Source organism: Fonsecaea multimorphosa, assembly GCF_000836435.1.
Source record: "Fonsecaea multimorphosa CBS 102226 unplaced genomic scaffold supercont1.24, whole genome shotgun sequence".
Classification (NCBI taxonomy): domain Eukaryota; kingdom Fungi; phylum Ascomycota; class Eurotiomycetes; order Chaetothyriales; family Herpotrichiellaceae; genus Fonsecaea; species Fonsecaea multimorphosa.
This window is the reverse complement of record NW_015971658.1, coordinates 187,854-209,523: the sequence shown is the minus strand read 5'-3', so window position 1 is coordinate 209,523 and position 21,670 is coordinate 187,854. Positions and strand designations below refer to the sequence as shown.

Here is a 21,670-nt window from a genome sequence, read left to right as displayed (position 1 = left end):
GCAATAGATGGATAGGTGCAAAAACGGCCGGTGGAAGATCTCCGGGTCTCGCTTCTTGGATTCAAGATGTAGTTGCAAAAACAAATCCGTACCTACACAGTAGATAGTTGCAAGTCGAGTCGAGTTGAGAAGACTGGAGCTCGAGTGCGTAAATCGTTCCAATTCACGCGAGATTGGTGCAAAAAAAGCAGAGACTCACATGCTAACGGAATTTACCCAGCGAGCCAGTACGAAGTATCTACGAGGTACCTAGGGTAACAACTTGGAAGTCGACATAGGTACAGTATCAACTCAAGGTAATGTTCTCCCGTACGGCTACGGAGAACTGTGAGCACCTCAGTGAAAGTTCGTGCATCGCCACTACTGGAAACACCAGCCACAGCAAGCCACGCCAAGAGACCAAAGCCAGTTCTAGCTGACCTCAATCCATTGTTCGAGTCGACCTTACAGCGCAGGCACCTCGACCTGACCTCCTAAAACAACATCTCACGCTCAAGCGGTGGTCAATCATGGCAGGACCAACACGTATGTACATCTCTGAAGCTTACACAGAGACCGTGCCTTGAGCATGAAGCTGACGTCGTTGTTCACACAGCCCTCCGCCATGATCCCGCTCTCGAGAAATATAACCGTACGTCTCCCAACCCTCCCAATTGAAGCCAACATGGCCTCAGCGCACCCTTTGCTACGTCTATAGACCCTCTGGAAAAAGACAAGCTAGTCAAGGCACAGGGAGCTGACCGCAAGCCGCAGAATTAAACAAAGAGCGGTGGAGATACTTCCGCTGGACGCCGCGCACAGCTTTCATTTCCTTCATGTACGCCATATTCGTACCCTCAGTTGTCGGATACACATTTGCAAAGACAGACGTAAGTCTATAAGCATCATGTTGCTGGGCTCTAGGATAAAACTGCGATGACTGACTGAATTTTGGGAATGAACAGGGCAAATGGGATCTGCGCGCGAAGCTCAGAGGTGATACTATCAGCGAATTCTAGGTCTTGCAAGCAAGAGCTTGATGGCAACCAGAGGCAAAACACCAGAGCAAAGAAATTGTACATATGCGTCTGAAAAGAGACATGGTTCGTTCAGTAGCAGCATGGATGGTCTAGGGAACTAAGAACCCGGCTCCCACGGCCAGACGCCTGGCTGTTCGGGCAATGATACAACTCCACGACATGTTTTTGAACCATTATGTGATTTCCTTGGTTTCGAAACCCACGCCATTCATGACAATCTGCAAAGAGGTTTTGTCTACCGATACAGCATGGCCAACCACAGATGCTCTCCTGCAGTCTAGTCCTGCTGACCCCTGGACTCTCGAGGCAAATCGCCGGTACAGTGGTTTTAACATGGGCGCCCTTATGTCATGGAAAGTCGTGCGAAACCCTGTGGCGTGCATTGGCACCTGCACAATGGATACACTCCCCGACTTGGGGTATCGGTTGGGCGGCCTGTAGAAAGAAGTTCGAGCTTCTTCGCTGCAAGTTACGTTTCGTAATCAACTTAGTTGGATCCTCATAAAACCGAGGTACGGGATCCCTTGGCTTGCGCCTGAAGCAAAGCCGTAGAGCGTGGTGGGCTGATCTCTGCATCCACCATGTGGGTGTCATGTCGATGCCACGCACCCACCACCGACTCGGAGTCAACGAGGCGGTTAAGTAATCTCTGACTAACGCCCAGATTTGGCAAAAACTGGTTTATGTGCTTGTACCAAGTACGCGTGTCTCTTGACAAACAAATACCCATATTCCACGCTAACCGACTAGCCTGCGTGGAAAGGCAGAATATTCCCAGTGATATGGGTCGAACGAGGCATCCTTCGAAGAAGGTTGATGACAAATTGCGGCCTGCAGGGTGGATATGTCGTCTATCTTCCAGTCTGTGGAGCCTCCATTTCCTCTGTAACTCTGTAACTCTGTTGTGTCAACGGTTCAGGCCGACCGAGCATAATTGGACTCATACCAGTGTCAGCAACATATAATCACCATTCTGTGGGGTCAATGCAACTCGCAAATAAAGCTTGAGACGCCCGGATCTCGCTGTTCCCCAAAGAAACCGAGTCTGATGATCCTAGAGACGAGCTGAAGCCAGGCAGGACCTACTCACCCCTTGCCATGATCTAAACTGATTCTGGGTGGCAAATCCCAAGTTTCTTTACGGGATAACGCCGTTCGATGATCTTTTGTTAAAGTTGAGGAATGGTGGCAGTCTCTTCCGCATTTGCAACTGAGAACTGGCACACCAAGGATGCACAAAATGGCTCATCAGCTAAAGCAGGCTCATACCGTGGCTTGGCACTCGAAATGCATAAGGTTGATGAGTTGCGGGCTGCATTAGTGAGTGGTCCTGCCATGAGAGTGGAAAACATCACGCCTGCTAGCTTCGACGCCACTTCTTGGTTTGCAGACACCCATGGATGATTCAAAGCGAGCAGATGAAAGTGGAGCAGAGCCACGAACTGGAATTGCTGAATACGCAAACCCTGCAGTGGGCGCCACTTGGTCGCAGAAGAGACACTTCCATACAACCCCTTCTCGAGCGCTAGCAGCGGAGGTTGGCTTCGTCGATACATGCCCTTGTGACACTGCAAGGTCCAGACCGAAGCAGAGAAAAGAGCACAACATCGGGTCCGCCGATCCTAATGCAAATGCCGTCTTGGACCAACACCACATTAACAATATGCCACAGAGGACGGTTGCGCATTTTCCTCACCTCTGCTGTTAGAGCGAAAGCCTGCTGCAAACAAGTCGATGATTTACCGATGCAGAAGATAGTATCATGAATAAATTTACCTATATAATCGCTTCCGATTTAGGTCATTTAAACGTCGCGAATGTGTTTGAACTTTTGAGGTTATTCTTCATGTATTAGAGCTGACTCCATTTTGTACAGAGGCACTCGAGACGGGGTCTGAGGGTTGAGACAACTTCAGATCCCTCCACATCCCAAGGTGTTCAATTCCTTCCTCCATCCAGCGACCCAGTCTTTCGTCAGTGACGAAGCCCAGCTTCCCGTACATTTTCTCCACAGAGACTTGAGCATGGCAGAGCACAAGACCATCCCACTCTGGAGAGATCTCCTGCCTATGTTCATAGGACCACTGGAGCGCTGTCTCGGTCAGGGCCCGGCTCAAACCTTTGCCCCTGTGGGCGGGCATTGTTGCGACACGCCCAAGCTTGACATATGGCCTTTCGTTCGGGTCGCTAAAGCCATTTGGATGAGGATCATGTGGTGGAGGAACGATCCGAATGACGGAAGCTGGCTCTATCCTATCTGAAAACGTATGGTACATGACCCAATGCCACGACCTAAGGTCGTCTTCATCTAGCTCTGCCTCCAAGGAGCAGTTTTGCTCTTCACAAAAGACTTTGACGCGAATCTCCATGGCATCACGGAAGACTTTTGACCCTTGCGTGGGTCGAGGATCCGCAGGGAATCCTTTTGGTGCGACCACCGCGCCTGGAGGGCTTGACATCAAGCTGCCGTATTCTGGCTGCGACATGGTGAAATTGCAGAATCAGATGCTGCCGTGGGTCAGTCACTGTAGGACGTCTAAATGTCGTGTCGCTGTCCTTGAGGTTATTTCCGAGAGCGAGGCCAAAGCTGTCATATGCAGGACCTGTAAGACAAGTAACGTCGAATTGTAGCATCGAGTATCTAGATTTTTGCTTGCCGTCTAGTCAATTGTAAGAATGAAAAGAAGGTGGGAGAAAGGGAGCGGACGTTGCCAGTGGGCTGAAGTCGGAAGTGGAGCATTCTGATTGGCTTTCTTGTCAGGGCAAATAAATCTTGTGAAAGTCGCACTTTGGTTGATACCCATGCCTTTATTTCACAAGGCGCACTGCATCTTCAACATATCGCCCTGTGACCATCCCTGAAATGTCTCTATATTACGATGCGGCAACCGTGCTTACGACAACTGCCCAAGAGGGATCTTTGAAGTCTCGAATCTACGGGAACAAGCTGGGCCTCAGATCCAAGCCGGCACACATTTATGCACTCATTTCGGAGACTGCAAAGTACGACCAGTTCATCAAAGAAGTCGTCGATAATGCCGGCTTACTGGCTCAAGAACAAAAGGTTTGACAAGCTCTCCTCCAATTTCTTGTGTCTCTACTGACTGACTCAGCCTTTGGGCTCCTTCTCATAGTTGACACCACTGCTTTCCTTGCTTCTTGTCCACGACCATTTCTTCTCGAAGAATGGTCTTGCAGCACCATCTGCACATCCTCTTCGACAAGCGATCGATAGAAACAAAACAAGGCTGCAAGCGGAATTCACCAAGGCCAGGTTGCGGAGAAGATGCACTACGTTGGACGAGCTGCGAAGAAGTCTTTTGGCGGAAAGCCCGCGAGTATACCGCTCTCAGCCAAGGTGGGTTCGCATCAACACCTTGAAGACTAGCCTCGCACAAGAGCTTGCTACCACATTTGAGGGATACCAGTCTGTTGCCACCATTACGGAAGTGACCAATGCCTTCGCTACGGAAAAGGTTCTGGCCATTGATCGGCACGTTCCAAATCTAGTCGCTCTACCTCCGGAGGCAGACGTGACAAAAACACAAGCTTACAAAGCGGGAGAGCTCATTCTGCAAGACAAGGCTTCGTGCTTCCCTGCATACATGCTCGTCGGAGAAAGGGAAAGCAGTCCTGATATCGGTGACTGCATAGATGCCTGTGCTGCGCCAGGAAATAAGACTTCTCATCTCGCCGCGCTGCTTGCTGAAAATGGCAAGACAGAAAGCAAGTTGTTTGCTTGTGAGCGGGATTCGCATCGGTCGAAGACATTATTCTCTATGATGCAGAAGAGTGGGTCAGAGGCTGTCACGGTTCAGCCAAGTTGTGACTTTTTGACTCTCAGTCCTCGGGATGTCAAGTACAAGAGAGTCACGCATCTTCTCCTGGACCCGAGCTGCTCCGGCAGTGGCATCGTTGGGCGCGAAGATGTTCCTTCCCTAACGCTACCTGTTGATCCAAGATCCGAGAAGACACATCCTAGCACCTCTCAAAAGACCTCGAGGAAAAGGAAAAGAGAGCATGATTCCAATGAGGCTATGAACAATACAAGTGAAGCCGAAGAAACGAAAGAAGTCGCATTGGATAGCACTAGACTGCTGAAATTATCCAATTTGCAGACAATGATTGTCGAACACGCTCTTTCTTTCCCTGCCGCCGTCCGAGTTACTTATTCGACCTGTTCAATCCACGTGGAGGAAAACGAAGCCGTCGTGTCCCGAGTGCTACAATCTGCGGCTGCGAAGGAAGGGAGGTGGCGGCTGTTACGGAGGGAAGAACAAGCTTGTGGGATGCGTGGATGGGCGCATCGCGGTATTGCTGTGACGGACGGGGTCGCGAGCCGTCTTTCAGCTTTGAGTGAAGAGGATCGTGAAGCATGCATTCGGTGCCATCCAGGAGATGACGAAGGGACCATGGGATTCTTCGTCTGCTGTTTCGTCCGTTCGCCGCTGGAAACGACACCGCAGAGCACTGGTGAGGCTGGCGAGACGCAGGACGGACAGGAGAGCTGGGAAGGCTTTAGCGACTAGGAGATTAGTCACAGCCTACATAGACTGGTACATGAGTCGGACAAGGACGCAAGGATTTGAGAGTATTTTCCCAGACTTTCTCAGACCACGGACTTGGTGCCGATATACCTTTGATACTTGTCGAGGCAAGGCCTCATAAGACGCCGTTGAGCGACTTGAAACACCCACTGGCACTGGCAGTCAATCATATACCATGCCAAGATCGCCCTAAACCCAAACAAGCACTGGGCCGATCGACATCGCAGGGCCTGGAATCCAACAGCAAAACCTCCTTCCAATCTCACATCATCCTTGTCTAATGGTACATCTTCATCATACAAACAGTGAAGTTCTGTATAGGGATCACAACGAGCAGTAGATGGTCCCGGCACTGACGCAGTTGCGATGAGAGCATAAGGCCATCGAGGGGTCACAACCACCCACAACCTCCCCCAATCGATATTTGTCAGCCTAACTCAGTACCTAGGTATCCATACACGACCGCCAAGGCATCCTCGAAACCGTTCGCAAGGAGCACGAACAGATTTCCAGTGCTTGGTTTAGCCTTATCGACGATGTTCCACTTCAGCGCGGGCCAACCAGGCGATGAGCAACCTTCCGTCTTGAACGGTGCTAGGCCGACCTCGAGCCACGCCAGACCCGAAAAGCGTCAAATCACCAGAAATCGGACCAGCTACAGCTGCCTTACTTGTCGAAGGAGGAAAGTCAAATGTGACAAAGTCCATCCAATCTGTGGAGGCTGTCAAAAGGCCGATGTGGATTGTCTCTACGGTCAGGATGATACGACGTCCACTTTGGTACCATCCGATCTACCAAAGGAAGCACCAGGACCAGTTTGGAAGAAGCGTAAGTCGAGCCTAGTGAGACAAGGCTCTTTCGGAACAACTACGGGATCAGACGACTCTAGATCGCCGGGCGACCTCAAAGCTATCGAAGAGCAGCTGCACCGCCTGACCAAAATGTTCGAGACGCTCCGACAGAGCAACGGAAACGATCTGCGGCTGAAAGAGCTGCTTACACCTGAAGCGTCAACCGCAGATTCAGGATCTGATGGAATCCCACCAAGACCCAGCATGAGTCTGGACATGTTCCAATCCAGCAATCATGGACCCGCGAGGGAACCCTCTGACCTCAGCATGCCTCTATCTGGCTTGAAACTGAGCAACGGCGAATCAAAGGCAGAAGACCCATTTTGGATTCATATCTCAGACGAGATTGATCAACTCAATCACATGATGCGACGCCGGGATAATACCTACGCAAGCTCGATCAGCCCGGAGAACAAGCAGTGTGACAGGCCACGAGAGTGGATCCCTCCCGTTGACGAAGGCCATGAGCAAGAAGAAGACGACTTTGAGAATCCAACTGATTTCCACAAAGAAGCTGGAGAAAAGATCCTGGAAACCCTCGATCCGGACAGCCACTGCCCGATATGTCGGCCAAGGCCGTTTACCAAATCTAGTCTATTGCAAAGCCTCCCAATCAAGTGCACTCCAGCGACCGCCGTACAGCATTTGGTGCAGAGCCTTCCCACCAGAGCACAGAGTAATGTCCTTTTCAGATGCTGGCTATCGGGAGTGTATCCAATTCTAGGACTTCTGCTTCCCTCAGAGGTGAGCAAGAAACACGAAGAATTCTGGGATGAGGTCGAGGGGAACGGCCTCTCAGAGTCAATTCTCAAGGACTTGGACTTTTTAGCCGTCATCCATGCAATATGGTATGCAGGGTCGTTAAGCATATCCACAAAGGGCCTTCGGCACTGGTTTCCTCACATTTCGAGGGCCCAGCTTAGCACCCGTTTCCACGATCAGGTGGTGTTCTGCCTCCTACTAGGCTCCTTCGCTCAGAATGTCAGCCTGTACAAACTTGCGGCCTTGGTCCTCCTGCAAAGCATGCCAATAGCTGAAGAGGACCCTTTGCAGGGCAGTCTGTACCTGTCACTGGCGGTGAGGTTGGCGTTGACCATGGGCTTACACAGAGAGCCCACTCTGTTTGAGCTGTCTGCAACTGAAGAAGGCATGCGACGACGGCTCTGGTGGCAGATTATCCAGCTGGACATTTCCCACGTTGTCGCAAGTGGCTACCCCTCCCAAATATCTGAAAGATTTTGCGACACGAGAATCAACTGCGAGGACAGGGATGCTTATATGTCCGAAGACGGATCCATAAGCGCCGATTCGGACAAGTCTCCGAAGAGTTCGTCCTCCTACAGTGCTACATCGACTGGTGAAAGTACAAATCCAAGAGCCTTTGGCACGCTGTCTCTTCTAGCAAGAGGAAAGTCCATAATGGCATGTGCAACGCGAAGCGTCGTAGCCCTGCATCTAGAAACGAAAAGGCTCACGAACGGCGACGTGCAAGAAATGAAAAGGATCATGGGTGAAGCAGCAGATCAAGTCAACGCAATCATAAAGTCGATCCCCAGCAAAGGAGTGCCGGAAATGGGATTCTTTCCAGATATAACCAGAGAAGCACAGCAGCGTGCGCTGGATACCGATGTGCTGATGAGCAGTCCCATCACTTCAAATGATATTGCGTACTACAAGACATCTGTCAACAACACCGACCCTTCGTGGCCATTAGCGGCTTATTATCGCCAGAAGCAGGCCGCCTACAACAAATGGGCCCGAATTCATCTATCAATGTTGATTGACAAAGTTCATTGTGTTGCATATGCGCCATTCCTGAAGAATACGAAAAGCAAGTTGTGGGATATGGGCAGACAATGCGCATTGCATAATTGCCACAGCTTCCTAAGAAAATTCATCTCACTCGCAGCCGATCCGGACCTGGAACCTTTCCGTTGGGGCTGGCCTGCGACTTACGGACCCCTCCACGCAGTTTTGATAGTTCTTGTTGATCTTTACGAAAGGCCTTCTAGCGTTGAGGCACCTAGGTCAAGAGAACTAATCGACGAGATGTTTGGGCTGGCTGCTCCTGGAGCTGGCATTGTCGGCAGCGCCGATGGCGTCACTGTTCAAAGACCGCTACGGGAGGGCGGCACTGAAGCGTGGGACATGCTGCGTGGCCTTCGCTCAGCTGCCTGGCAAAGAGCAGGACTCGATCCCACAGTCCTTTGGACAGAGGCTGATCAAATCGAGCTTGGCATCGCGGACCCATTGTCGGATGCCCAAAAGATTGCTCAGAGTATCCGGGAAGATTCGATTTATGACACCCCAACCCCGACTGCTCAAATCCCTGCTTCATGGACGAACGATTCACAAGCAGAACAGCGGGTGATGGAACAAGGTGTTAGATATATTGTGCAGCTGGCCCGCAAAGAGCTCACAGGTGAAGTCCATGACGCGCAAGGGCCCCTCTGCTCTCAAGCTATGCGGAGCCAGTTGCGCCAAACTCTTGAAGGCGATTCTGGGTCAAATGGCGGTCGAGTACTGGCACGGCGTGAGGGCCAACCCAAAATGCCATTTCCACTCAGCAAACGCATGCAGAAGTGCTCTGGTAAGGCAGCCGCCGGTGATGCTGTGCCAGTCCACACTTTGCCTCTCCATTCCCACGTACCCCGAGCAGAGGGGCAGACTCCCTCCTGTCCTACTCAGACAACGTCATTCCAGGGCGGATATGAAGCAAAGAATGGCACACAGACAATGCAGCAAAAGTCGAATACACCGGGTCAACATAGCTGGGGATATGTGTCCGCAAACTCCGTGACTGGCACGCACCAGGAATTACTCAGTGGTCAGCTATCGAACCAGCACATCAACGAAGCATCGTACGCAAACGGGTATGCGAATGGTCACGGCAACGGACTAGCCGATCACCATGATGAAGAGTCACACAAGGACCAGAGCTTTGTCTACACGGAGTTACACCAGGGTGACACGGATATGAACATGGGCTTCGACTGGGAGCGCTGGGATTCTGTGTTTGGGCAATACTCTGGATTCACGGATTTAATGGAGGATGTGACAGCATGGAGCGAATATATCGAGTCGTGAACGCTTCTACGCTGCTCGATAGCTCGCCATCAGGAAGCCAATATAAATTTGGCATTCTCCCTAGTAACAGAACTGCATTTGGATGCAACTTACTCATTTTACCATTTTGACATGCCAGATGGAGTCCAACGACGATCAGACCACCCACAAGACGCCTAATGTTCTATTCGACTATTCGAATGTGGTGACATTTGCAGCCGGCAAAGGCAGCAACCGCCAATACTTTGCATTTGACGAACTACGACTCTGCCGTGAGTCTACCTACTTCGAGGAGCGGCTACGAGGAGACTATCCCGAAGGAAAGGCTCGACATTTCGACTTTGCAGACGTCGACCCTGCCGTCCTCGCATGCATGCTGTGCTGGTACCGCGGTTGGAGATGCCTCTCCTGCGAGACGGGTGGCAATCATATCAATGAGACATGGTTATTAGCGGAGAAGTGTCGCATTCCGAGGCTCAAAGAACATCTGGCCAAAAGGATGGAAGCACGAGCAAGCGCGACGGACACGGATGGGGCGCAGCACGATTGTCCATCATGGCTTTGCGCAGAGGGCCAAGAGAATGTTCCTGCCACTGACGCTGGACCAGCAACCTCACAACCTGAGATCAAGGATGTCACAGAACGGGACAACCGACCCTACTCTCTGTCTGCTCAGGAAAAGAAAGCCTTTTGAGATCGTCTTCGGTGCCCACTCTCAAGTGCGTCTGGATCCCATGGATGACCTGAGGTCCTTAGCAGCAGTCGAGCATCTCTGGATGCCCTATGTTGGTTGGAGTCGGTGCAGCTGGTCGGGGACGTGCGAGTAGAACTTCACTTGCTCCCGTTGTGGGAAGTGCTGACCATGAGGGTTGCATCTACGGGATATCAGCTGCAAGCATGAGCTTGGAAGTGACATAATTGAACCGATCGAATGGCCCGTTGGACAATAAGTTGGGAACCAAAGTGATCAAGCCACACATATTACAGCAAGGGGAATCATTCAGTGCAAGTCTATTAAGTTTGTCAGTTGGGGGCACAATTCCGCCAGTCTGTGCGTATTCACTTTTGACCATTCACTCTTGAAATCACTTCACTCTCTTTGCAAGATAGCGCTGTTCCAATCACTGTTACATATATCAGTAAGGGCTGGTCTGTCAAGAAACAGCCTCGATCTTTCTCCAGTTGCTACAATTTATTGTGGCATCCTTGATGACCTTTCAGCCTACTCGTCCGACATCGCCACCGACTTGCATTTCCCTCACCCATCTAATTTCAGGATAAGGTCGCACCATGTCCACCTACAAACCAAGCCCCCTGGAGTACTTTAATCCCCAACGCAATCTCGTGGTGCCTCACAGCTGATTCGTGTCATAGGTTCACCAGTATAGGCACTATTCCTGTGAGAGTACCGGGAAATTCGTCGAGCTCACGGGTATATCACGTCCACATCAGTCTCCTTTACGGTCAATCGAAATTGGTTAAGAGGATAATATGGGAGGGAGTTGGCACCGGGGGCATCCAGATTCCGGACTATGTCGCCGGCTTGGGCTTCGAACACTTCGTGACATGGCTCCACAATGGTGATATACTAGAGGGCCACTTCAAACGTCACATCATCAACCTCTGGGAATTAGCTTTCGAGCTAGAGTCAAACAGCTTCAAAGCGTATCTCAAAGAGAAGGGCAAAGAATGCCTGGGGGAGTCCGACTATTTAGCCTTTGCTCAGCGCCTCGAGACCATGCAGCCCGCGGACTCCTCCTTCAGCCTACAGGATCTTCACGACTACATGTTCCAAGGCCTTGCAGACAAGATTCATACGGACGGATGGACGAGCTTCATTGAAAAGACCGAGGGCGGATGGGAGGATTTGATGAACCGCAAGGACGATGAAGATGGAACCAAGGGAAAGTTCCTTTCCAGCCTCATGGCATGGTTGGACAAGGACGATCGAAAGAGCACGCCAGGCTAGCCACTAACACGGCTCTGAGAATTCAGCGGTCTGCCGTGGTCTGTCTGGGAGGCGAGATAAGTGTGTTATTGGACTACCAGCCTTTTCGCACCCGAAGACTGAGGCATTTGAGAGGAGGGTGAAGGAGTAGCTGAGCTGCTGGTTGAGGTTGACAATTGAAAGTCACAGAGGCTGCGATGCAAACTGTGAATGACAGGCCGCTGCGAGAGGGACACCAGGTTACTGTGTGCCAGATTGAAGGTTATCAAAACAACATCGCAGAGAGGTACATCTCGGTTAGTTTCCAGAATTGGTAGGTAGACACCACACAAAAGTGCTCCTTGGTTTGGAGAGAACAGCAGTTTGCGGCAGCCTGTCAAGTCCTCCTAATCATGAACTCGGCAACTGTCTATCCAGGTAGCCACTTCCCCCCTTCTTCATCGAAAACCTCTTGGGGCAGTATGAGAGGATTGACATGTTGTGATCGATACACTGGTCGCCCTTTCGCCATCATCCTTTTCCGTTCTTAGCAAACAGCTTCCTCAGTTGAGTATCAGCCTTTCATCTCCCGCTCCAACTTCTTTCATTTCACCTTCTCTTGCAGACTTTCACCCAAGCAAGCCAGCCAGCAAGCAGGTTTCTTTCACTGTGTATGTTCACTTTGAACCGGACCCTTTGACCACCTTCATCGCAAACTCATCTGTCCTCTCCCATAACTTCTCTCGCACTCGCGCTGTTCAAACACAAACACAGCTACAAGTGTCCTTTCAAGTTGACCTGAGAAGTACCATAGTCCATCAAATCCTAAGGCGGGACGCCATGGCGGCGCCACCAGCAATGAGTTCCAAGTGAGAAGATCAAATCCTTACCCAGTGAGACAGAACTAACTCTCAGAAGCCACGCTCGATCCCCCGTCATCAAGATCATTGCAGGCGAAGACGAGATCTTTGGCGAAGAAAACCCGGATCTTCCTATCAACGTCTTCCATGTCAGCAAATCACTCTTGCTGGAGAACTCGAAGTACTTCGCCATCATTCTCGATTGCTCCCCCGAGCGTACCACCGTCCGTCTTCCCACCAGCGACCACGAAGTCATCGCTGACTGGCTCGACCTGATCTACCAAGGAGCCCTGACCAAATCCAGCAGCGGCGAGCCCATGACCTTTGAAGATGTGGAGCGCTATTTCAAGTTTGCAGATCTGGTGGGTTCCGAGAAGCTCCGAAATACCATCATGGACTCGATGCAGGACGTTCCCTTGGATCACTGGGACCTAAATTCCTTGTTGCTCTTGGAAAATGAGCATTGCTCTTCCCTCGGAGGCTTATGCGACTATGTCCTCGAATGTCTGGCGTACAAGATCGTCGTTGGGGGTTGGGCCGAGTTTATTAAGCAAGACCGAGGAGGCGGGGATGTTATCTGGCGCAGCTTTATCAGCGACGCGGCCAATATCGACTTGTTGAACAGGCTGCTCTTGAAAGTTGATCAGCTCAACGAGGAGAAGGATCACAACAGACTTGTGGCCCCATCAGCGCGCAAGGATTGCATGTGGCACGAACATGCAAGTGACGACACGAAGACGAAATGCCCAAGAAACGCTTCGCCGCCGTGGAAAGACATGCTTGCGTACAAGGATATCGTGAATGGACATGGCACTCAGCTGGAAATAAATGGTCACGAGCGAGCTGGAAGTCTATTTGTTGCTACGGCCTGATTACCTTTGCCTCCTTGTGCAGATTGTATCTCGGAGGAGGGACTTCGTTCCCATCCATCGGTGGGACACAGACGAGCAAGGTGGCAGCTGCTTCCGCGTCAACACGATCTTGCTGGACACGATCTTGCTGGACACGATCTTGCTGGACGGTGCTATGGGCTTGGTCAAAGAGGGACAGTAGGGGACTAAGCGAGTGTAGCTAGTCGTTTCCTCAGAGCAGCGGAAGTTGAGGGCGAAGTTGCTTACTTCTGCTCGTAGCTACAAGCACAAAATAGTCGTGCTCAACATCATGTGCTCTGACTGCGCACGAGTTCAGCATGGAGAAGAGTTTCAGGCACAAAAGAGCGTATCCACAGTGTCACTTTCTTTCCTTCTCACAACAAAGACTGAGAAGGAACTTTGTTCAAGGCTTATGATAACCCGGGGGTAAACAAAAGAAATGGACTTCCGGCCTTCGGACAACCCAGCCTCGCAGCCTCGTGTATTATCAGCCGAGATTTATCCGCAGATTCACAACGTCTAGATTCCTCATCTTCCTGCACGACTTCTCCTTCTGTAGTTACAGAGTCCTGAGGTAGGTACAGAGAGCCCACACAACGAGGCGACAAATGACTCACCCCATCCCGACCTTGACATGGCCAACAGCGTAAGCTACCACTTGCGTCAAGTTGTCCTGAAGCAAGAGTCTTGGGCGATAAGATGACGGTTCACACTGCACAGTCTCCGTGTCAAACACCTGTGCTTAAGTTCGACACAGCCAGTGTCTTCGTCTCCAAAATGTACAGCGAAGTCATTCAAGACACATTCACTCTGGCTGTCTGTTTGAAGATAACGTGAGATGGAAAAACACAAGTCAGATGCGCAAAGAGAGTCGCGAATACCCGCCTTCGGTTCCACGTACCGGCACCAAAAGACGAGAATGAGAAAGGGGATGGAGACAAACACCTTGAGAGGGTTTCCACCTCAATGCATGTGCATTGTCAGGTGGGCAAGGCAGTCTTGTTGATGTTCATTTCAAGCAACAAACTACTGACCTGGCAAGGAAAGAACGAATGTGAGAAGTGAGACGTGCGAAAGCGGGCTATCGACCGACCAGTCCTCACCTCATTCTCATCGATCTCTTCTCCTTCCGATCATACTGGACGATGACATCGCCGTCACCGAGAATCCAGCCAAGGAAGCGTCACCCGCAACCATCTCATTCTCCAAGAAGTATATAACCGTTCTCGGCCTGGCCCACGCTCTTGGTATCCTATATATCTCTCCCGTCTTCTTCCTCTGTCGTCCGCTGGCCTCATACCTTTTCATTCAGCTCCAAGCGCACGTTTGTTCATATTGTTTGGCACTCACGCCCCCGCTGTCCTGATCTCAACCATGTCCTTTTTGCCAGATTCTTCGCCTGAGATGCTTCTAGCGTCTCTGGACCGTCCCCAACCACCTGAAGTCAGGGCGTATGTGGCAGCAATGTACGTGGCCGGGTAAGTCGACTCACAGCGCGTCTCCGTTGTATGTCCCTGGTCTGCTAACATGAATGGACAACGCAGCCCAGACAAGGCCAAGTTGCTGGTGGGTTGGGAGGGACCTCACCTACCTTTCTACGTCTGCGTTCCCACGGCCGAGCTTCAGGAAGTATCGCCCATCCTTGAAGCGGACGGGATTCGCGCCACCAACCTCCCTCCACAATTCCCACAATATACAATCGAATTTCAACAGCAGGAAGGTCAGGCCGTGGTGGTGTTTGGGCTATGGCTGGGCCTGCACAACGCCTCCGACGCTGCTATCTATGCAAATTTGGACGACATGATTCGATTCAAGTTCGAGGACATCCTGGGCATGTTCTTCGACTGCTGGCAAATCGCCGAGCGACTCGACTGTCCACCATTCAAAAACTACATCGTCACCACCATGATTCAAATGTCCGAGGACGACTTCGACTTCCTCATTTACGAAACCAACCGTTTCGCCCGCATGGGCTATTCTGGGAGTGCCATGGTCAACGCCATGGTCGAGAACATGGCTTTTTTGTACGTCAAACACGAGCTCGACCTCGAAATCATACTCCATGACTGGCAACGCCACGCGGGGCTCATGGACGCCAGTCCTCCCCTCCTCACCGATTTTCTGCTTGCGGTCGAAGACTTGAAGGGTCTCAAGGACAGAGAGTTGCCGTACCATCCCCTCCACCGGATTTGTTGGAAGTGGCATATGCACAAGGACATGGAGGAGCGAGAAGCGTGTCGCGACTTTGACGCGGGGAACGATGCTATGCTGGATCGGAGTGATTATGATGATGATGACGGTGATGGTAACGGTGATGCTGAGCCGAAATTCTATGAAGGCTGGGCGCAGGAGAATATGGAACGTCGTCGCACACAGGGTCAGGGATCTGGACCTGGGCCGAGGGGAGAGAAACGAGATGCCGAGTCGGCTGGGTTAGATGATGGTGATGATGATGGGGTTGGTCAGGAGAACGAGGAAAGACGAGTTCGAAGACGTGCGTGAGCGGGAAAGACACAGAGGAGGTATTGATGTGGAAACCAGGAACATGCACCTGCAGTACGGCACTCCTCATTCAAGTGCACCGACACGGGGCATCCGATCGACGCAGATGATATCAATGGGGGTTGTTACCTGGGCATAGACACGGACATGTTGATGAGAAGAAGAAGAGAGCCTCTGCAATGCGGTGGGAGGATGGATGGGTCTTGAGAATGCCCGAGAATGCATGGGTTTCTAAGTCAGCCATAGGTTCGCTGGGCGAAAAGAAAGGAGCACACGATCGACCCAGCTCTCCAGGATGACCAGACTCTGTCTCCAAAGCTTTTCTCTTTTGAAGAGCTAGGCTAGAGTGTCAGATAGCTCTTATGGCATGACGGCGGAGCCGCCTGCGAGTACAAAAAACATCACATCACATCACATCACGCTCTACCTAGGTCGAAATCAGCCCCTTTTCTTCTCCTTCTTTTTCTTGCCGCTCGACTCTCCCCCTCCCCCTCCTCCCCCTCCTGCACCACCGCCGCCCATGAGACCACCAAGACCGCCCATCCCGCCCATCCCGTTCATCATGCTCTGCAGCGCAGCCATATCCGGCATGCCACCCCCTCCCGGCCCACCGGGCGCCCCAGCAGGCAACTGGCCCTGACTCTGTGCGTGCCTGAGCTCCTCCATGGCCTCCTTGAAGAAATCGTCCCTGACCCCGCCGCCACTAACGGCCGAGGAATGCACCGGTAATATGGACCCCATCTTCCACCCTCTAGGCACGCTGACCTCACTCTCCACAAACTTCTCGGGGATAGGCAAGCCCGGCAATCTCAACTCGAGCGGCGACTCCTTCGTCGTAGGATGATCCTTGAGCCACTTTCCAATCACAGTATACAGATGCGCCTTACTTCTTATCTGTCCGTGCAAGGGCGCATGCGTCTCGGGATCTTTCAGGAGCAATTTCACGCGCCCGGGATTCGCCCAGTCCTTGGGGTGCGTCTTCTCGGGCTCAAACGCCATCTTGAACACGTTCTCCCCGACCGCGAAGCGGACCGCGCACAGGACCTGCCAGGCCAGCGGGTTCGGGATCGCGAGCGACTTCGAGACCCGTCGGCCCTGCGATTTGGACCGCGTGCTGTCAAAGTAGACCGGGTAGAGGGACTGGAAGCGCTTGACTTCTTCGCGGGTCTGTTGGCGGATTTGTTGCGGAGGTGTTGTCGCTGCGGTGGTCGGAGGGGGTGGTCTGAATAGCGTGGGATTCGTCCCTGATGTCGAAGAGGGAGGGGTCGGTATGGATGCTAGTGACGACGACGACCGTGTCTGGCTTGCGGCGGCCGCTGGCCGAATGATCTGCTCGTCCGACTGGGGGAGGAAGTCGGTGGGGTCGTCGATGTCCGGGTCCGAGTCGGACACTTCTTCAATGCGTGCATGCGACATTGCAGCCGGCCCGCACGAGAGAGGAGGGACGATGGGTTGGGGGACCTTATCGTATGTTTCCCGCCTTTTTTGCTTCCCTTTCTCTTGTCTCAATCCCTCTCGTTCGCCTCCAAAATGTGTAGGGCTGTATGTAGATTCACTCGTAGCGAGGATATTTTCGGTCCCAGGTCCAAGTCCACCAGGGTAGTTCAAATGAGGGTTCAGGTTCGGTTTGTGGTTCAGGTTTCGCTCCAACTTTCAATTGTCGTAGCAGAGGTCCCCGGGCCCGGATCGGCAAATCCCAACTGTCCAGCAGTGTTTTAGAGAGGATTAGTTTCAAGTCGTCTTGAGCAGAGAATCCAAAATGCAACTGGCCTCCCCTGGTGTTCTGGCGGCCAACTTTCAACTATATGAGAAGAGAAACCGTGGACCATGTGCTCAATCAATGGCCACCTGCATTCATGTGGGGAAATATCCCTCCAAAAAACCGCGGGCTTGGCAATCAGCCTTGCAGAGGAAGACTCAGCCTCGTGCAGCATCATCACGCTGCAATCTGTCGGAAGTACGGATTATGGATGACATCTGCGTTGGTTCAATCTGCAAAATTCTTCATTCTTTGTTCTTCATTGTTCTTTGGATATTTGGGAAGCGCTAGTGCCCAAGCTCAATCTACGTCTGCACAGTCTGTGATCTGTCATGATATTCGTCCGTCCTCCATCTCTTGACGAACCCCCCTATCTCAGCCATTTCCTCCTGCCCCTGGATACACTACCACTGGGATATATGATATCTCCACACTACTCAATATCCCACTCCTCGTCCTCGCTGTTCCTGATGTACGGAACTGGCAAGTCTTCCGGCCCGTACTTTGTCTCCGTGATGGTGAGCCCATTCCCCAAAAACGCAAAGACGTTGCTCGGGTCATTGTACTGGAGCTCGTAGTGCTCGAAGCGCGGGCGTTTCATGAACTTGAGGTGGTGGAACAGACTGCCTGGCCAGATGTAAACCCGGCCATCGGGCTTGTTGTCCTGGTTTTGGATTGTCATGTCAGTAACACCACCAAAAGAAAAAAGAATATCACTAGCAGAGGTTTGAAGGCCAACTCACCTTGTACCAACTCTTGCAATCCTCCGCCCAAACGCTATGTTTCCTGTGCCACGCATCCATATACAGGTTCAACTGCGTGGTGAGGTCCTGCTTGGGCATCATCCAGCGGATGCCATCCTCCTGCATCTTCCGACAGCACTGCAGGATGTATTCACTGTGCACCTCGTGGCTGGGGAGCACGCAGCCCTGTCCCCAATTGCCCCTGGGACCGTTGACCACGAAATAGTTGGGGAACCCGGGCGCGGCAATCGAGGCATACACGTTGGGTTCCTTCTGGTCCTGCATGACTTGGCCGTTGAGACCTGTGATGCGGAAGTGCGGGAGATACGCGACGTAGAAGCCCGTGGCGCAGGCCAGGATGTCGACCTTGTGCTCTGCGCCGTCACTGGTGACGATGCCCTCGGGCGTGACTTTGACAATGTCCTCAAACACACAGGTCACATTCTCCCGAATCAGCGACTCGAGGTAGCCCTCGCCGGGCGTCAGGCGACGACAGCCGGGACTCCACGCGGGGATGAATTTGGCCTTCAGGTCGTCCCTGTCGCCGAGTTTCCTGGCCATGTCGTTCTGCAAAAACTGTTTGGCGCCGAGGTTCATCTCCGACCCGCGCAGGAACATGCGGAAGATGCTGGCCACCGAGCGCTCGACCTGCTGGCGGTATCTGAGGTGGTAGTCCGGGTCGTCTCGAAACTTCTGCTTCTCCTTCTCCGTGTACGAATGCTTGCCCGCGGCGCCCGGGTCTTGGGCCTCCGGGTCGGCTTCCTTGTTGGACACAGAGCCGATGGGCGTGGCGATGTAGGTCTGGTTGCGGATGAAGACGGTGACGTGCTTGGCCGTCTCGGCGAGTTTGGGGAGCATCTGGATCGAGCTCGAGCCCGTGCCGATGACCGCGACTCTCTTGTCGGTCCAGTCGATGCTGTTGTCCCACGCGGCCGAGTGCACCAGGGTGCCCTTGAAGTCGTGCAGTCCTTGGATGGCGGGCCACTTCCACTTGTTGATGACCCCGGCGCCGTTGACCAGGACATCGCAGGTGTCGCTGAAGGTGGTGCCATCCTTGCGCTTCAACGCGACCATCCACTTGGAGGAGTTCTCGTCCCAAGTGGCAGCCACGACCTCGGTGTTGAGCTGCACGTACTTCTCCACCCCGTACTTTTTGGCAAATTCCAGCAAATACTCCTGGATCTCGTCGCTGTAGCTATAATACCCGCTCCACTCGGCATTCGGCTCAAAGGGGAACGTGTACGTGTGCGCGGGGATGTCGCAAGCACAGCCAGGGTACCTATCCGCCCAGTCAGTCTGCCTCTTGATCTGTAGGTAAGGACCCGTCCGGCGTGGCGGACGAAGTGCTAGAAAAACCTGACCTGTTCTCATACCATGTGCCTCCAATGGAATCGTTTTTCTCATAACAAATCAACTCGTAGTTCTTCAGCAGTCTCTCGGCCTTGTGCGCGAACAAGAGCCCCGAAGCGCCCGCGCCGACGTGGATGATCTTCAAGGGCTGCGGCGTGCACTGCGGGTAATCGGGCACATCGTCCGCCGTGTAGGGAGCCTCGTTGATAAGAGGCATGTTTTTTTCCGTCTTGCTTGCTGTGGTTAGTAGAGAAAGAGAGGGGAAAGACCCCTAGGACAGCCGAAGCATATAAAACTCTTTTTTTACCCTGCTAAAGCTGAAAGAAACGTATATAGGCTATATACGCTCCCTATGTCCTATTCTCTAAATCTCCAAGCAAAGTCCCTTGCTGCGAGCACGAGTCGAATCTGTAAAAAGAGATATCTGCCGTTGTCGGCTTCTTTGGCCTCCACACTGAGTTGCGTATTTCAACTTGTTCAGGCCACCCAGCCCAGTAGTGCCACTACTGGGCTGGGTGGCAGCCACCTCACGCTCCCAACCAAGGATGTTGTATGGTCGCGTCGTGCCATGCGGGAGGGCGCACCGCCGCCTTGTCCCTCGGGTCTTTTCTGCCCCCCATCTACCCCCTGCTTTCTCTCAAAAGGGTATATATCTCCAAAGTCGCGCGGGTGTATGTGTGAGGGCGGGGTTCAATCTTGCCGAGGAAAGATCGAGCAGAAGAAATGCCAGGGCCGCGGCGGGGCACGAGGCTGAGGTACCTAGGTAGTGATACGCGCCTTTTCCCCATCATTGGGTGGTTTTGGATCCCCAGAGCAGTCACCCAGGCACTCGAGAAAAGGGGTGTGGCGGCCAGACTGGGTTATCTCCATTTCGCTACTTGTGAGGAACAATAATTTTCTGGACGCAAGGGGTCGATGAGTACGAGGTACTCGGTACATGACCATCCGTGCCGATATTGGTTTTGAAAGATACATGAAGACGCGTGCGAGCGATGGAACCGAAAGAAGTCTGACAGCAAAAGATATGTGAGAACAAGGCAGAATTCAAAATGCCCGGCATGTCTCTTTATCGGTCTAAAAAGGGTGTATTTGGAGAGGAAAAGCGAATATACTGCATACCCCCTTGCTTGTTCCGAATCCCCAAATTCTCCGCTTCAATGCATGAAAATCTATTTACAAGACGGCGGCAACACCGGCAGCGACAGCACCAAGAACCATCAGTCCGTTCGAAGCCATGTTGGCTCCAGCAGCGTTGCCAGAGGCAGAAGCGCTGGCGCTGGACGAGCTGGCCGTAGCGGAAGCGGAAGAGCTGCTGCTGGATCCCGAAGAGCTAGCAACCGCGGCACCGAAGATGCCACCTTGAACGGTCTCAGGCGAAGAACCCGAGGCGCTTTGTGCGGCAGATTTGTATGCAGCGAGGGTGTTGCCGCTTGACCTGCATATTGATGATCAGTATATCGGTGTTTCCAGAGAGGGGCACTGGTACTTACGGAGGGTTGACAACCATGGCCATCCCGCCCTCACAGTGACCAGTGGCCGAGCAGTACAGCCACAGAGGATCGGTGCTGTTGATCTGGATCCGCCACACATCGCCGTCGTTGGGGAACCCCGAGTACACACCGGCGCTGCCGCTGATTGGTACGCAAGGAGCGGCGAATGAACTCTCTGCAACACTGTGGCCGGCACCGAATGTGAACTCAACCCAGTCGCCCTGTGCAGCAGTGACGGTGTCTGGTGTGAATGTGAGGCCCGGGCCGACTTTCACGTTGTGAATGTTGGAGGCCGAGGCGGCGGCCGCGGCAGCGGTTGCACTGGATGACGCCGAGGAAGAGGCAGAAGACGAAGAGCTACCAGAAGAGCCGCCATAGTCGTATTGAGGGTTGGCGAGAACGGATGTGGCCAGCACACCGAAGATGAGGGTTGTTGAAGAAAGTATGGAGTGCATTTTGTGAGGGTATGTGTATGGTATGGACTGTCTGTCACGGGTCGATGAGGTCGGTTCTAAACCACTGTAGCTCTGCTGTGAGAGGGGATATAAAATATAAAGCAGCTGTAACTTTTCTCGGAAGTTGCACTCGGTGGGATGGGCGTTGGTGGGTTGAAGAAAGAGGCTCTCCCACAAGCCGGAAGTATCTCAGCTCTTTATATCCCGCATGATATGTGGCCAAGGGAGG

General features: G+C 52.6%; 11 protein-coding genes across 11 annotated transcripts; 7 read left to right on the top strand and 4 right to left on the bottom strand.

Moving 5' to 3' along the window:
* Positions 1–509: 509 nt before the first annotated feature.
* Z520_09479 (uncharacterized protein) lies at positions 510–998 on the top strand (the record flags this gene model as incomplete). The annotated part of the gene is made up of 4 exons (XM_016779973.1): positions 510–525; positions 596–631; positions 754–869; positions 945–998. The coding sequence occupies 4 exons, from the start codon at positions 510–512 to the stop codon at positions 996–998; spliced, it is 222 nt and encodes a 73-aa protein (XP_016628912.1).
* A 1,865-nt stretch (positions 999–2,863) lies between these two features.
* On the bottom strand, positions 2,864–3,505 carry Z520_09478 (uncharacterized protein; the record flags this gene model as incomplete). Its single annotated transcript, XM_016779972.1, has 1 exon — positions 2,864–3,505. The coding sequence occupies one exon, from the start codon at positions 3,503–3,505 to the stop codon at positions 2,864–2,866; it is 642 nt and encodes a 213-aa protein (XP_016628911.1).
* Positions 3,506–3,882: 377 nt separating this feature from the next.
* Positions 3,883–5,548, top strand: Z520_09477 (uncharacterized protein; the record flags this gene model as incomplete). The annotated part of the gene is made up of 2 exons (XM_016779971.1): positions 3,883–4,083; positions 4,154–5,548. 2 exons carry the CDS (start codon positions 3,883–3,885, stop codon positions 5,546–5,548), a joined length of 1,596 nt encoding a protein of 531 aa, XP_016628910.1.
* A 554-nt stretch (positions 5,549–6,102) lies between these two features.
* On the top strand, positions 6,103–9,504 carry Z520_09476 (uncharacterized protein; the record flags this gene model as incomplete). Its single annotated transcript, XM_016779970.1, has 1 exon — positions 6,103–9,504. The coding sequence occupies one exon, from the start codon at positions 6,103–6,105 to the stop codon at positions 9,502–9,504; it is 3,402 nt and encodes a 1,133-aa protein (XP_016628909.1).
* A 118-nt stretch (positions 9,505–9,622) lies between these two features.
* Z520_09475 (uncharacterized protein) lies at positions 9,623–10,177 on the top strand (the record flags this gene model as incomplete). Its single annotated transcript, XM_016779969.1, has 1 exon — positions 9,623–10,177. The coding sequence occupies one exon, from the start codon at positions 9,623–9,625 to the stop codon at positions 10,175–10,177; it is 555 nt and encodes a 184-aa protein (XP_016628908.1).
* Positions 10,178–10,773: 596 nt separating this feature from the next.
* Positions 10,774–11,452, top strand: Z520_09474 (uncharacterized protein; the record flags this gene model as incomplete). The annotated part of the gene is made up of 2 exons (XM_016779968.1): positions 10,774–10,802; positions 10,858–11,452. The coding sequence occupies 2 exons, from the start codon at positions 10,774–10,776 to the stop codon at positions 11,450–11,452; spliced, it is 624 nt and encodes a 207-aa protein (XP_016628907.1).
* A 798-nt stretch (positions 11,453–12,250) lies between these two features.
* On the top strand, positions 12,251–13,142 carry Z520_09473 (uncharacterized protein; the record flags this gene model as incomplete). The annotated part of the gene is made up of 2 exons (XM_016779967.1): positions 12,251–12,279; positions 12,329–13,142. 2 exons carry the CDS (start codon positions 12,251–12,253, stop codon positions 13,140–13,142), a joined length of 843 nt encoding a protein of 280 aa, XP_016628906.1.
* Positions 13,143–14,516: 1,374 nt separating this feature from the next.
* Z520_09472 (uncharacterized protein) lies at positions 14,517–15,644 on the top strand (the record flags this gene model as incomplete). The annotated part of the gene is made up of 2 exons (XM_016779966.1): positions 14,517–14,620; positions 14,687–15,644. The coding sequence occupies 2 exons, from the start codon at positions 14,517–14,519 to the stop codon at positions 15,642–15,644; spliced, it is 1,062 nt and encodes a 353-aa protein (XP_016628905.1).
* A 438-nt stretch (positions 15,645–16,082) lies between these two features.
* Positions 16,083–17,060, bottom strand: Z520_09471 (uncharacterized protein; the record flags this gene model as incomplete). Its single annotated transcript, XM_016779965.1, has 1 exon — positions 16,083–17,060. The coding sequence occupies one exon, from the start codon at positions 17,058–17,060 to the stop codon at positions 16,083–16,085; it is 978 nt and encodes a 325-aa protein (XP_016628904.1).
* A 776-nt stretch (positions 17,061–17,836) lies between these two features.
* On the bottom strand, positions 17,837–19,713 carry Z520_09470 (uncharacterized protein; the record flags this gene model as incomplete). Its single annotated transcript, XM_016779964.1, has 3 exons — positions 17,837–18,067; positions 18,147–19,425; positions 19,508–19,713. 3 exons carry the CDS (start codon positions 19,711–19,713, stop codon positions 17,837–17,839), a joined length of 1,716 nt encoding a protein of 571 aa, XP_016628903.1.
* Positions 19,714–20,669: 956 nt separating this feature from the next.
* Z520_09469 (uncharacterized protein) lies at positions 20,670–21,441 on the bottom strand (the record flags this gene model as incomplete). The annotated part of the gene is made up of 2 exons (XM_016779963.1): positions 20,670–20,931; positions 20,987–21,441. The coding sequence occupies 2 exons, from the start codon at positions 21,439–21,441 to the stop codon at positions 20,670–20,672; spliced, it is 717 nt and encodes a 238-aa protein (XP_016628902.1).
* Positions 21,442–21,670: the final 229 nt, after the last annotated feature.